At 41.5% G+C, this 15,825-nt stretch overlaps 1 protein-coding gene across 2 annotated transcripts in view; it reads right to left on the bottom strand.

Annotated features, from left to right (window-relative positions):
• The window catches only part of TTC3 (tetratricopeptide repeat domain 3), an 89,406-nt gene extending 76,519 nt beyond the window's left edge, over positions 1 to 12,887 (bottom strand). The window contains exons 1-6 of one of the 2 annotated variants that reach the window (XM_042460058.1): positions 12,787 to 12,887; positions 9,323 to 9,408; positions 8,022 to 8,067; positions 7,410 to 7,545; positions 6,434 to 6,521; positions 474 to 527 (exon numbers count right to left, since the gene is read on the bottom strand). In XM_042460058.1, the coding sequence (XP_042315992.1) occupies positions 474 to 527; positions 6,434 to 6,521; positions 7,410 to 7,545; positions 8,022 to 8,067; positions 9,323 to 9,397 (399 nt within the window). In that variant the 5' untranslated portion in view covers positions 9,398 to 9,408; positions 12,787 to 12,887. The remainder of the gene's footprint in view (positions 1 to 473; positions 528 to 6,433; positions 6,522 to 7,409; positions 7,546 to 8,021; positions 8,068 to 9,322; positions 9,409 to 12,786) is intronic. The other variant, XM_042460057.1, reaches the window with a different exon arrangement.
• Between the last annotated feature and the right edge of the window lie 2,938 nt (positions 12,888 to 15,825).

Raw genomic sequence — 15,825 nt, 5'->3', positions numbered from 1 at the left:
GTATCTCATCACAATGAAATCTGAATTCTATAATCTAAAAACTCAAGGATTCTTGGATTGATAGATTATTATTCAGTATATCTACTGAATGGCTGGATTGAAATACTGATTTTCATTGCAATCGTTTTCAAAGAAGTAGCCATATTAGTCTCTTGAAACATAAAAAGGAGGAAGGGAGGGAGAAAGAAAAGGAATGTGACAGCATCTGATGTTTATTCATTTAGTTCATGCTAAAATAAAAACCAGTTAATCTTAAAGGTGCTGCCACATTCCCTTTTTTCTCCACCACTTTTCATTTTTATGATTTCATTAGAATTCTATTATCATTCTGGGCTCCATTACATCTTGGTTCAAAGTAAATTCTACATAGCAATAAAGACAAAAGTTGTTTAAATATCCTTGCTAAAAATATGTGAAACTCTGACAAATCAGTAAGTCCTCAAGCATTTGAATACACAATTAAACACACTTACATTGTCTATTTCAGTTCCAATTTTCAATATGCCATTGATGAAAAACGGGTCATTCTGAGAGTTGGAGAGAAAGAACAAAAGAATATCAACTACTAACTATTCTCTTTCTCTTGAAGGGTCCTGCCTACAAAGGTACACAGCCGAAAAAGGGCAGGTTGCTTATCTGTAACTGTGATTCTCCAAGTGGTCATCAATGAACTCACACATATGGGTAACCCATGCCTGCATGGGCCATCTTTTGAAATTTCTAAGCTTTCTTTCAACAGTGCCCCCCATTCCACCCACAATTAACAGCCATGATGTGCAGTTCCTACCTAAATACTCTCATTTCCTTTCCTCTGTAGAGGCCAAGATACATAGGAGGAAAACATGATGAGAGGGGAGATGTGCAGAGGGTTGTGTGAAATCACAATGAACACAAGCAGCCTGTTCTTCCTCTTTATTGTCTCTATAACTCACACATATGGGAGTTTTAGTGAGCTCCTCAGGTGGCAGGAGAATGCATCAGACTTGAGCAGCAATGAGGATAACCAGCCCAAACGCATAATCAGACTTTGCCCTAAAGTGCCTGACAAAGATCAGAGGTTGAGACCAGGCAGCCTCCCACTGTTGTTACTGCAATGATGCTCTTGCCAGGAAGGCAGGGGAAGCTGCAACTGCTCTTGCCATGTGCCTTGGATATGTGTTGGCAAGGGCTTGTGTATCAGTCAATAAGACAAGATAATAGTGGAGAAAAGCCATTGAGAAATGTGCTGTGAAGAGGCCCATTGTCCACGATATTGTGTTCTATAACTGACAAAACTTTCCTAAAAGCTTCAGAGTGATCAATATGAAATAGAAATTCAGCAAACCAAGGTTGCCTGAGCCACCAAAGCACGACGAGGAAGCAGTCACCTCCCTCTTCCCAAATCTTTGTGAGTATTCTCACAAGAGAGACTAGAGGAGAGGCAAGTAACATGTCTCCCAATGTACCCACTCAATAACAGTCTCAAGCACAGTCTCAAGTGTAGATTGTTTCTCTTGTTTGCAAATCCTGGTTGGATGACCCCAGTATCAAAGATCCAATATAGAATGTGAGGGAAGACTAGATATGTGACAGAGACAATAACCTGCTGAAGGTGTCAACTATGACACTATCTGTCCCCAGTACATGGACTATTTTGAGTTGACATCTATATGTATGTACAAGTACCAGAGAAGCATGGCAAAGTCAAGCAAGGGCATTTAAGTGAGTGCCACCTTGCTTGTTCAAGTGGAAAAAAAATTATGTTGTTAAACATAGGATCCTTGCAGAAGGGACCCAAAGACTCTGAATGTCTGGCCTAATGAAAGCACAAAAGGCTTGTGTTATACTAGTGAAGGAAGAGGTTGTGAAAAGGAAGCAGACTCAGGGCCTGTATAGACTGGTACAAAGCACCATCCTGTGGGTGGGATTAGGGCACAGCATCTGCACACTGCATGCCATAACCCCACCCCAGGGTGCCATGATGATGCCCCTCCCGTGCTGCGTTCAAACAGTGCAGCACCAAAGGGGTGTAATGAAGCTGTGCCTTTGCGGCTATGGCGCCCCTTCGAGGGGACTTTTTGTGGTTCCTTTGTGACCCCGATCCAGCCAGTGATCCTGATCCGGCCAGTAAACAGGCAGCTTCATGCTGCCCATCTTGACAGCCCTATAGTCTCCATCAATCAACAAACAGTCTTGGGGATGGTTGGCAATAGTATTGTCTGTCCCAGTCCTGATCCTCCTGGTATCTTTGCAGAGTGAACTCTGGTTGATACTGATCATGGGACTGATTAGTCCCAATCTGATGGAGGATGCGGTCAATACTCTCTATAGTAGCCAGAGCCTGGTTCCTGCTAGGAATATTTATCCTGAAGCAGAAGGGCAGATAGATAATGATGTGGTCTGTCCATTGCTGAATACACCAGTAACCTGCCAGGAGAACTTGAATGATGTGAGGCTATGGAATGGTAGCCTGGAGTCAAAGACCATTCAAAGCCTGAAGACACTCTCATGACAGTCAACGACCAGTCAAAGATCCCACTTTCTCAGGATAAATCTTCCTTGAGGTACGTTAGATAAGGTACTGAGGATCTTTGAAGTGATAAGTCTGAAACATCAGATCCATGAGTAATCAAAGGTATAGATCAAAGAATAGCAGGAAAGATAGGGACCACTGGTTTACAGTACAGAGAAGCTGAATCGCAGTAGGACGAGATGAAGATTTCTGTTTCTTCTGTGTCATATTCAAAGAAACTTCCTTGATCATCTTATGCTTCTTAGCTTTCCTTTAGAGATCTGTTGATCTACGCAGTGTAAATGGGTTTGTCAAGACACCTGGATGATCCTCTCTATCTGGTTGTTCTTTTCTATCAGATGAACCTGGTTGAGCCTGTGAACCCTGGTTGATCCCACTTATCCAATACAGTATCATGGCATATGGGAGAGTTCAATACCATCATGTGCCTCCAAGGAGCACTCAGTACCATGTTCCATCGATTCGGAGGGTACAAAAATGATGGTAGGACAAGCCATAAAGAGTGACGTATTTTATGCAGTGTGTGCAGAGGTCTTGACAGCCAACTCCCAGAGTAGTGCTTTCAGTTGTGAAGCCCTGATACAGCAAGCTTGTTGGAGAATGTCCAACAATGCAATCACTTCTCAATAATATGAGCCTTCCCTAGACACAGCAGGCATCTAGAGTGCCTGTCAGTCTGGGAAATCTTCTTCATGCACCCAAGATACTTTGTAAATAAAGTCTTAGATGCCATAAGCCTACAGATGGAGCCAGAACAAGAAACTTCCAATAAAGCAACAAGTTGTAGCAATAATCCTAAGGCAAAAAGCAAAAACAATACAGTACTGAAAGAAAGGAAGAGAGAAAAAGCCTAGTTCACTAGTGGAGACACGTTCCCTATGATGCAACTGCAACAAAGGACAGTCACTGAAATGATCAGTGTTGCCAACAAGCCTCGAAGATAATTCCCGAAAAGGTTTGTCCAAAACCCGCTGAATCCCCCCAGATCACACGGAATATTCAGTCACAATTCCCAGAAAATTCCCATAATGTTAAAATAGCGGATGTTTTGCAAATAAACGTAAACATAATTGAATAAAAATAATTGTAACTTATTTCAACCCTCAAAAATCACCATTGAACCAAACAAAGAATGTTTCAGTCCTTTTAAGATATTTATTTTGACATGAAGGGGGTTCAGGAAGCTTTGTGCCAAATAGAAATGTGTTCGGATGCAACCGCACTGCAGAAATAAATCCAGTTTGACACCCTTTTAATTGCCATGGCTCAGTGCTAGGGAATCCTGGGAATTCTAGTTTTCGGAGACATTTAACCTTCTCTCTCAGCAAACTCTGGTGTGACAACAAACTACAATTCCCAGGATTTCATAGCACTGGGCCATGGCAGTAAAAACGGTATGAAACTGGATTGTCTCTGGAGTCTGGAGTGAAGATGCAGCCTGAGTTGGGTCCAAGACACACTGCAGAAATAATCCAGTTTGAGACCGCTTTAGCTGCCCTGGCTCAGTGCTATGGAATCCTGGGAATTGTCTCTGGAGTCTGGAGTGAAGATGCAGCCTGAGTTGGGTCCAAGACAAACTGCAGAAATAATTCAGTTTGAGACTGCTTTAACTGCCCTGGCTCAGTGCTAGGGAACCCTGGGAAGTGTAGTTTTGTGAGACATTGAGCCTTCTTTATCAAAAAGAGCTCTGGTGCCACAACAAACTACAATTCCCAGGATTCCCTAGCACTGAGCCAGGAGAGTTAAAGCGGTCACAAACTGGATTATTTCTGCAGTGTGTTTTGGACCTTAGTTATTAAAAATGCTCAAGGTCCAATCCATACTGCAGAAATAATCCAGTTTGAGACCGCTTTAACTGTCCTGGCTCAGTGCTAGGGAACCCTGGGAATTGTAGTTTTGTGAGAAAGAGCTCTGGTGCCACAATGAACTACAATTCCCATGCATCTGAGGAAATACGCTTAAGTCTAGGAAAGCTCATGCTGCCAACTTTTCTTTCAGTGAGACTCAAAGGTGCTACAAGATCTCTCTATCATCATCACCATTATTATTATTATTATTATTATTAAATCCAAATGCAGCTGAAGAACTGGACTTAGAATTGGCAACACTGATATCCTGTAGACTCATTCTCTGGGGCTGGGATCTGAAAGCGTGGAGGCAATTCCCTTGTCAAACCAGGTAATCCTGGGAATTGTAGTTTGTTGTGACATGTTGAGACACTGCTTTTACCGGCAGCCAGGGCTCCATGCATTAAATTCTGGGCTTGGTGGTTTGTTGTGCCCAGAATCCCATCATCGCAGGGAGCCTTGCAGTTAGAAGCAGTGCCAAACTGGATTATTTCTGCAGTATGGATGGCAATGGAAAAGAGAACGAAAAAGAGAGCCACAAAACAAAATTCTGGGAAGACAGGGGCAGCAGGGGTGCCAACTGACCAGGTGCTCTGCCCATGCTCAGAGGCAGATTTAATCACTAACACACACACACACTCAGGGACATCATCACATTCACATCACACAACCCAAATGGTCCTCACAATACAACAACGACCCTGAGAGGTAGGCTTGGGGCACTCTGCCCAAGCTCAGGAATTCAGAAATTCTAATGTCACTCTCAGGCACACACAGAAGTCCACAACATCAAGCCATGATACCATTGTCAACTATTGCTTTTGTGTGCCTGAAAACTTATTTCTTACTTGGAAATCCAGGGCAATTGGGAAGCCAGGCAAGATCCCCGACTCCCTGCCTCTCTCCAGCACTGCAGCCACTTTGCTTTGCCCCTGGAGCCTGAGAATGCCTGGGGGGGGGGGGCAATCACTGTCTTCTCTCTGATTGGCTGAACTATTCCTCCAAACAGTTGGGGTTGGTTGGGCTTGCTCCGTCCTGGCTCTCAGAGGGAGGCATTAGAGAGAGAGAGAGAGAGTTTTTTCCAGCCCTCTTGGCTGAAAACTGTTACACTCGAAAGGGTTGGTTGCTCTGCACAGCAGGCTGGAGCTGAAAGGGCCAAAGGCACGGAAAAGACACTGAAAAAGAGCCAGGCGCGAAAATCACACGAAAAGCTCTGAAAAGTCCCCGTTTTCGCGTGAAAGTCGCGAAATTGGCAACACTGGAAATGATACAAGTGAAGACTGCATAGAGCACAGGTAGGGGCTGCCACTTAAAGAATATGTAGTTCAAGAAGTTTCCAAAGATGAACTATGGAGGCATAAATTACCCACGTCTGATTCATAGACACCATGAAAAACATGACTCTGGACTGACTACAGAAGTTTCATTACAAGCAATATAGCAAAACATAATTCAATTGTCTTCTGTTCTCTTTCCATCTTCAAAAATAAATCCATTACATTAGACAACAATTAGCTTACAATCAACAGCAGCAAATGTTATGGAAGACACTATGTGATATCAAACATGTGGCTGTACAACAGGGGTGGAGAAAAGGTAGCCCCTCCCCCCCGGTAGTGGTTGGAGTACAACTTCCATCTACTCCTATCAGTATAATGGTGAGAGTGATGAAAACCACTATTCAAAACCACCTGCTGAAGTATTCCACTCTACAGTACCAGTAATTATCCCTTCAACTGAGTTTGCGGCAGTATCAGATGCTGGACTTCAACTGGCAATAACGAATAACCAAGAGAATAAGTAACCTCCCCAATAACTTGTTCTAAAGGCCTGGAAATTCTTCTGGAGCTGGTTCTGAGGAAGACACAAGGACTGTGGGAGGATAGCGAGAGAAACTTCCATTGTCCTAGTCTGCAGTGCTAGGAGAGCAAGTAAAGTTTCATCTATCAGCTAAAGAACTGTTTACAATTCACTGAAACAGACACTAACAACTCTCATACTACTTACTCTGATAGCTTATAATTAATATTAATTGTTAAGATTACATAAAATATAAAACACAATAAGGACTCACCGCAAACTTTTTGGCTATATCAGTAACATCTTCTAAAGTCTCAATTTGATACAGTCTCTCCAAATTCAATTCACCAAACTGACAATCACTTAAATAAAGAGATCTATAGTAAGTATTATTTTTATACTACAGTAAAAAATAAGCAAGCACTTAAAATAAACTTTGAATAACAAATTCTGGCAAAAACTCAATCCTGTTAATCAAATATATTTGAGCTAGAAACTACAGATATTTGTAATATTTTTAACAGAATAAACATCTACAATAATCTAATAGTGCAGTCCTGAGAGTGTTTACATAGAAGTACAGCTTGAATATCCCTTATCCAGAACTCTGAAATCCAAAAGGTCCCAAAAATATCCACATGGGTGGTTAAGATAGAAATACCTTTGCTTTCTGATGGATTAGTATACACAAACTTTGTTTAATACATGATTTTTTAAAAAAATATTGCATATAAAATTAATTTCCAGTTATGTGTATATGGTACATATATACAAAACAAAATTTAAAATAATTCTGGTCCCAAGCATTTCAGATAAGGGAAATTCAACTTGTACATCCAACTGAGTTATGAGGTACTTACTTGCTAGTAAAGTGTTTTAGGACTATAGCCTTAAGTCAATGTTCTTGGGTTTCCCTACAACTGTCTTTCCCAATCTCATAACTCCCAGATGTGCTAGACCAGTGTTCCCATATTCCACAGTCAAGGGCCTTGTTAGGTTAAGATGGGTTATATTCCAACATATACAGAAAGAACCAAGTTAGGGAGAGCATCAGACTGAGTAGGTTCCCAGTTTCACTCTGAATAACCTAAGCCACTTCATTTATTATTGCTTTCCTTGTGACGTTTTTTAACATTGCTACTATTTTTATCACCTCTCTGTATGATGCAAAAGAAAAGTCTTCTATATTTAGGCCTTCAAATCAAAGTGCAAAATAGTTATTTAGTATATATAAATATAATTCCAGTTACCTGGGATCATGACATTTTTTGGTGTGATTACACTGAGGAACAAACAGAAGTGGTCTGAATGTGCATATTTTAATCACATCACAATATTTACGCAGTTCATGAATTGGCTTGCTACACCATATTTTACAGATATCACCTGTAGGAAAAAGAGTTGGGGAGATAAAGAAGGGGATCCAAAATAAGGTGGCAATTCTGGAAGATGCGCACCAGTGCTACAGAATTAACACTGTCTCTTATGCTACCCTACTGTAGTTCAGCAGAGCAAGACACAGAACTTAACTATTAAATGTGATAAAACAAGCAAAAAACAAAACAAAATAAAACCTAAAATCCTGTTGGACAATCCTTTCACTGGGTCTGATCAAAATGCTCAGATAACCATCAGACCTCCTGGACCAGATCTTCAAAATAAAAAGTGCAAACAGAGTGAATTAGTCACTGACTAGCTAAGATCCAATTACACTAAGCATTCTGGACAAAGCAGCAACCAACCCACACGTCTCAAAAACACAAAGAATAGCTGTAATTCAGAACAATGCATTTTCCTTAAATAGAAAGGCATACTCTAGATGACAAAACTTTCTTACTAAGATGTATTGTCATCTTACGTACCTGTTTTATATCTCTTTGAAGAAGACTTTGTGAATTGTGCTCGACCCTAGAAAACAGATATTGATAATTACTGTATGAAAGCAGAAAATATAATGCAAAGGTTAAAAACGTATCACACTCAAGCAACAGTGAGCAATCAGATACAAAAGCAGATTTTGAAAAAAAAGAAAAGGTACCAAGTATCAAAATGTGTTTGTTCCCTCTCTCTCTCTCTCTCTCTCTCTGTGTGTGTGCGTACAGAGCCTCCTTCCACCAACTGTTTTTTTTTAAGCAGGCTGAGAGTTGGCTTTGTACTCTGAAAAGCATTTTGCATCTTACTAAGGCAAGCTGCATTTTCTTTCACCGTAGGAACAGAAGGACCTTGCTACCGAAGACAGACAGAATGGCAGCAAAAAGATGTGTCAACTCTTTTCCTATGGAGTGATAAAACAGTCTATGACACAACAATCAAAAAGTGCTGGAACTAAAAAAATATTTCGACTAAGTAAAAGGGATGGAAAGCAGGAAAAAAAAAGCGATCCTCAGATACTGCTGGGAACCAGCTTATGATAACATACTGTAGCTCAAAACATTTTCCAGACAACCCCTTGTTAAGCAAGGAATATACAGCTGTTACCTTGAACAGACTGAGTATTCCATGAATTCTTATTTCAAAAGCACTAGCTTACAGCATACCATAATTAACTGCTTCTTAGTACCTGCTGAGATTCTCCCTTGCCTTCTTCCTTGGAGATGAATCCACATATGGGTTAAGCAGACTGGCAGTTTGGAGTGGCCAGAGGCCACTCCAGCCCCAGTCGCCGCTCCCCCCCCCCCCATTGGCGCAGGACCCTGGCAACCAGATGCCACGGTCCTGAATGGGCCACCAGCAAGAAGCAGTTTTTTGTGCTCCTTTTGCTGACAGCCCAGGCCATCTTAGGCAGCCATGGCACAGCTGCAGCCTGATCTGGGGGCATGCATCATCTCAACGCCACGCCCCCATTATCAGCCCAAAACCAGTGCTTTTGGCCCATGTGTTTCATGCCTAAAAGAACATTATCGGCAGTCCTTTCCTGCAGTATGAACTTGTAACTTTTTAAATTCAAAACGAACAAGGTATTTATTACAAGGTTTCATAGTATGCCTTTTGCCTGTGGCCAAACTTCTTTTAAATACCTTTCAAATACAAACATGTCTTTGAGGCATGACCATTTCAAATGAGCAATGTAAAATTGCACTGGTTTTATGTTACTCCATGTGTACCACAACTAGCAAATGTCAGCAGGTAGCAAATAACCCCTAGGTATTATTAACCCACTTACCAATTCACAACATGGTCTAATATAAGTACTATAAAATGCAACTCGATTGAAATCTTCAAACGTAGGATTTTCCATACTGCATGATCCTGAAAACAAAAAGAATTTAAAATCATGGGGGGACAGATTAACACAGAGACACACAAAATGGTTATACCTCAATATTTTGATACAAGTTTAAAAGAGGAAAAGATATATTTTCTTGCAAGAATAAAACTGAAATAATTAAAGCACAGATATTACAATTCATTTGTTTCAGATACTGAAAAACTACATATGTTACGCTAATTTACATTACTCTTCTGTCAACAAAAAAAATTTTTTATGGTAGAGCAAGGGTAAACATATGCCATCAATCCTTGTCAATGTAGCCACTGCTGAGGGATGCTGGGAGCTGCAGTTGTGTCTGGAAAGCCACAAACTGTCCACTCCTGAAGCAAAGGAATCTCTTTGCCCAACATATGATCTAATGACAAAAGAATAATTTCTGCTTAGGAACATATAGAGAAACCAACGTATATAGTCTTATTGTATAAGTACCAAAGAAAGCTTAATCAGGCTGCACAGGGAAATATTTTTCAATTCAATTCTGAGGCATTGACATTCAATATTTTATCAGTTTTCATACTACACAGCTAAAGGTCACAGCACTGTGTCTGAAGGACTGACAAACAAAGCTTTCAAGACTATCATTTCAGAAATAAACCACTAAGAAACATGAGAAATTTTATTGTTTTTAGAAGACATGCCAACATAAGCCAGAATACAATGTAAGAGTTATGCTACAACTTTCCAAACCTTGTGTGAGGAAGCATCCAGTGCCTCCTTTTGCATGTATTTACATGCCACCTTAAAGGGGAGGCAGAGGTGCAGCCAATGTGCTGACTTTATCTACTGGATATCTTGTAAAAGCAGGCTCTAAACAAAGACCAAAGAGAAAGGAAAAACTACAGAAAACAAGACATACAGTTGATCTGTTGTTCGTACCTTTCAGGCATAGCTCAACCCCTCCTTCCAAAACATATAAGCTGAAATGGCTACTGTTGGTTTAAAACATGGGAACTACCCAGGCCAATTGTCACCCAGTGACTACATCCTCACAGGATCTAGCATAAGTGCACTGGTTGGATGATTCACTCTGCCAGCATTATAACGGACCATAGGCAATGTCTTCAAGTAACTACAAAAAATCACTCAATCTGACCTATTAGTACAGACATATCTCAGTTAACAAAACCTCTGACAACAAAGTTCCTTTTTACAAAGCCTTTTTATGACAGGCCACACACCCCTTTTTCCTTCTTGTCCTCTGTCTAGCTTGATGCATTTGAGAAGATAGCCAAGGAGGGCTGGAGAAAAATAGCAGTGTATCTGCCATAAACAATGCGATAAAGCTTGAGCTGGAGACAAAATTCTTGCTGTTTATATACAGTATTTTTAATATTTACAATCAAATGAAGGTAACAACTTTTTCAGATTAGTTTTACAGTTTATCAAAAATACTTATTAGGTTATACTGTCAGAAACACGTCACAAGTAGATAATTATGACGACTTTTGGACAAGTTTTCTGCTGTGCTTTACTGGGAGAAGAAAAATAATCATTACCTTAACCATAACAATTTAAATACAGTAGCCTCTCCCAATTCACAAGGGATCCATTCCAGACCGCCACTCCTCACGAAAATGGTTGCTCATAAATATTCAAATCCCATTGAAAATAATGGTGAGCATGCCTGAGTGGGGCTGCGAGTGGGCGCCTGCCGCCACTTTGTCCCTCCGGCAAAGAGCAAGAGCACAGACTCCCAAGTCCGCAAAAAGGGAGGGACAACTGTAGTTTAATTTAATGAAAACAATAATCCAAAAACATGGGGAATATTCTGCTCAAATTGCCCCTCCAACTCTTCACACTTAGCTTCTTCTGCAGGTCTATTCCACTCCCAGATTCCCAATAATCTGCTAGCTTAATGTTTGAAACTCAGCACTTAAGAGCTAATGTATTGATTCTGTGTATATAGATCTGCAAAACAACAAGGGAATTGGGATCTCTGCAGACACAAGTTCGCCTTTGAGAACTGTAAAAGTAACCATCTGTTGTTAATATCCTCCAGACAGAAAAACTGTAAAATTTGCATAATAAAGATTATATGGAAGAAAAACTGCCCAATGATCTTAAAGAAACTTCTGCAAGAGCATGACACTGTGAATGGATTAATGGAATCCATCTACCAAAAAAATTAAACATAGCATGAAAATACATTCTCATGCTACTTAATTAAAAACTAATCCCAGTTTCATAATGAATAAGGTTTTTATTTGATTTGAAAGGGGCCCAGAATCCCTGTCTGCAGAGAGGAAGGAGCTTTCAAATGGTCTCTAGAAGATTTATCATGTTTTTGCAAGAACTGTTTGGAACTGCATTGTGTTAAATCTGCTGCACGTTGCCTTGAGTCCCTAAATGAGGAGAAAGGCGGGATATTAGCTCAATGCTGGGGAATTCTGGGAACTGTAGTTTTCTCAGACATTTCAACTTCCCTGTCAGAGAGCTGCTGTGTGCCACAACAAATTATAATTCCCAGAATTCCCTAGCACTGAGCCAAGGCAGTTAAAAGTGGGAGTCAAACTGGGTTATTCCTGCTGTGCGGATGCAGGCTAAGATATATTACAATTAGAACATATACAATATAATGCAAACTGCTATATAAAACATATCATAAAATGAAATAAGATACGTAACAAATGTCCAGTGATATTTTACTCCCTTTCACTAATTTAGCATTAAGATTTCTGCAATGTGGCTGCATCCAGAGGATTTGGTGCCTTCAGGGACTGGGCAGCATGTCACCCGGGAGGCCTTAGCGAGGGAGGGACTGCAGTGCTCCCCAAACTGTGCCCTTGAACAAGGGATTTGGGACTTCAGCTCCCAGGAGCCTCAGCCACGTTGGCCAATAGCCTGGGATTCTGGGAGCTGAAGTCCAAAATCCCTCAAAGAGCACAATTCGGGGGCCACTGGACTAGAAGATAGGTCCAAAACGCTCTGCGGGAATGATCCAGTCTGAGACCGCTTCAACTGCCCTTGGGCGCAGTGCTAGGGGATCCTGGGGATTGTAGTTTCTTGTGGCACCGGAGCTCTCTATAGAGAGAAGGCGAAATGTCTCACAAAACAACACTTCCCAGGATTCCCTAGCACTGAGCCAGGGCAGTTAAAGCGCTCTCGAACTGGATCATTCCTGCAGTGTGTTTCGCACTCCCAAAAAGGGCGGGAGAAGCAAGGAAGGGTTTCACGGGAAATATCTCCCGCTGCGCCACCGCCCTCCTTGGCCCTGGCTAAGCGAAGGAAGGAAGGAAAGAAAGGAGGGAGGCCTCTCCTCCAGGCAGCGCCGGCCTCGAAAGGGGGAAAGAGGACCCCCAGCTCCGCCGGGCCCCACCGTTCCTGAGGAGAGGGACCCAGCCGCTGCCCCGCCTCACCAGCCAAACCGCCGCGCCTCCACCTCTTCTGCTGCTGCTTCTGCCTCTGATGCTGCAGGGCCTCGTCAGCACCGGCGTCCAGCCCGCCTCCGACTCGCCGCGCCTCCTCATTGGCCGCCCGCTGAGGTGACGTCACGCCTCCGAACCCTCACAACGCCACGACTCCGCCCACTTCCTGCCTCTCTTCCGCCATAGAGAAAACAGTCAGAGACGCCGGACTACAACTCCCACAAGCCCCGCTCCTTGGCTTGCCCTCGAGAGGATGATGGGAGTCGTAGGCAGGAACAGAGAGTTAACTTAAAAACATACCCAGGGATTTGTTTTTCTTTTGGCCGTGAAGGTGAAGAGCAATAACACCCCAAAGCCACGAGACAGTGACAACTGTGATCCAAAACACACTGCAGAAACAATCCAGTTTGAGACCGCTTTAACTGCCCTGGCTCAATGCTAGGGAATCCTGGGAACTGTAGTTTTGTGAAACATTTTGCCTTCTCTGTCAGAGTGATCCCTGGTGCCACAATAAACTACAGTTCCCAGGATTCCTTAGCATTGAGCCAGGGCAGTTAAAGCGGTCTCAAACTGGATTGTTTCTGCAGTGTGTTTTGGGACTTTTATTGGGCTAAGCTGAATGCATATAAGGAAATAAAATACTGTACCTCATAACCTATATAATAATGACGAAGCGAATATATAATAGTGATATAGAAAATGTATCATGAAACAGCATAAACTATATAACAAAAATGATACATAAAATATATCATAAAATGATATGTAAAATATACAATAATATATAAAATGATAAGTAAAATGTATAATATGTAAAATATATAATAAAATATCATAAAATGATATACTGATTTTATATATATATATATATATATATATATATATACACACACACACATATAAAATATATCATAAACTAGCATAAACTGTATATCATAAAATGATACACAAAATATATCATGAAATGTTATGATGTATATAAAATTTAAAATATATCATGGTACATAAACTACATCATAATATAAAGCACATATCATAAAATGATAGCAAAATGTAAAATAATGATATATAAAATGTAATGATATGTAAAATATATCATAGAATATCATAGACTATATATCACAATAATGATATATAAAATATATCATAAAACAAAATAAAATGCATAACAAATATACAATGATATAAAAATAAATCATTTTGGATGTGTTTGGAAACTTAAGTTTAGCGTTACTGGAGGCCGCATCTGCACTGCAGAAATAATCCAGTTTGACACCACTTTAATGGCTCAGTGCTGTGGCACTTTGGGAACTGTAGTTTAGTGATAGAATTAAAAGATATAGCCATGTTAGTCTGTAGAATCAGTATGTAGAGAGATCTTGTAACACTTTTGAGACTCACTGAAAGAAATTGGCAGCATGAGCTTATGCATCTGAGGAAGTAGACTGAAGTCTAGGAAAGCTCATGCTGCCCATTTCTTTTTCTCTCAGTGAGTCTCAAAGGTGCTACAAGATCTCTCTATGTACTGTAGTTTAGTGAGACATTTAGGTCCAAAACACACTGCAGATATAATCCAGTTTGAGACCGCTTTAACTGTCCTGGCTCAAGGCTTGGGAATTCTGGGAGTGTAGTTTTGTGAGTCATTTATCTTCCTGTATCAGAGAGCTCTCTGAGCCCACAATAAAGTAAAATTCCCAGGATTCCCTAGTTTAAAGCAGTCTTGATAAACTGAATTATTTCTGCAGTATGTTTTGGACCTTAGCATCTGGCGCCACAACAAACTACAAGTCCCAGAATTCCATCTAAGTTAAAGCTGGAATTATATATCCAGTGTGTTTTGGCGGTTAGGTAGCTTTTGAGCAGTAAAGAATAGCCCTGTGAATCGTCCTCACTTTGCAAGAGAGCAAAGGAAGAGATGCCTGGCTGTGGCTGCTCCTGTCAGGCGCACCCAAAATGGCCGCCGTTCCAAGCGCTTTCGGCGGCCATTTTGTTGGAACTGCTCTTGCCATTGATTCCAATGGAAGCTGGACGCTAGTCTCAGCGCTCCTGGGAGGAGGAGGAGGAGGAGGAGGCTGCTTTTGAATCTGGTTCTGATTGAAAGACAAAGGGCAAAGCAAAGTGTGAAGGTTTTGAGTTTCTCCAGGGATACAAAAAGGGATTTTATTTAAAATGAAAACAAACAACGAAATTTGGCCGTGAAGTGAGGAAATCCCTTCTATATTGACGCCTGGAGCGAGAGCAGAAAGGTCAGTTCAGAGTGTTGTTGTTGTTGTTGTTGTGTGCCTTCAAGTTGTTGTTCTTCCTGTCTTATGGCTCCCCTGTGAAAGGTTTTCCTGGCAAGGTTAATTCAGAGGGGTTTTTGCCATTGACATCCTCTGAGGCTGAGAGAGTGTGACTTCTTGCCCAAGAGGTGGGTTTTATCATGGCAGAGATGGGGATCAAACCCTCCAGAGTCATCAGGGGTCCAGTTACACAACTAGCCCAGTTTGAGACCGCTTTAACTGCCCTTTAGTTCAGTGCTAGAGAATCCTGGGAATTGTAGTTTTATTGTGGCACCGGAGCCTCTGACAGAGAAGGCTAAAGGTCTCACCAAACTACAGTTCCCAGGATTCCCTAGCATTCAGCCAGGGCAGTTAAAGCGGTCTCAAACTGGATTACTTCTGCAGTGTGTTTTGGACCATACTGCACTGGCTCTCCCTCTCGGGGCAGCTTTGGGGAAATCCCGTGTATGCTGCACTTAACGTCGGAAATGAGAGGATAAAGGTAGGTTCAAACAGTGCTCAGGACATATCAGGAAGCGGCGTGTGTATGAGGCGGATGACATGGTCCCCAAACTGTGCCCTTTAAGGGATTTTGGACTTCAATTCCCAGAATCCCTGGCTATTGGCCAACATGGCTGAGGCTTCTGGGGGCTGAAGTCCAAAATCCACAAACAGCCACTGATCGAAACGAAGGAGATTACCGCGCTACACATGTAAAACGTTGCTAATTCACTTTAACTGTTCTGGCTGCCTCCTGTTGCATTCTGGG

Source organism: Sceloporus undulatus, chromosome 3 (genome assembly GCF_019175285.1).
Source record: "Sceloporus undulatus isolate JIND9_A2432 ecotype Alabama chromosome 3, SceUnd_v1.1, whole genome shotgun sequence".
In the NCBI taxonomy this organism is placed as follows: Eukaryota; Metazoa; Chordata; class Lepidosauria; order Squamata; family Phrynosomatidae; genus Sceloporus; species Sceloporus undulatus.
This window is presented reverse-complemented; position numbering and strand designations above follow the sequence as displayed.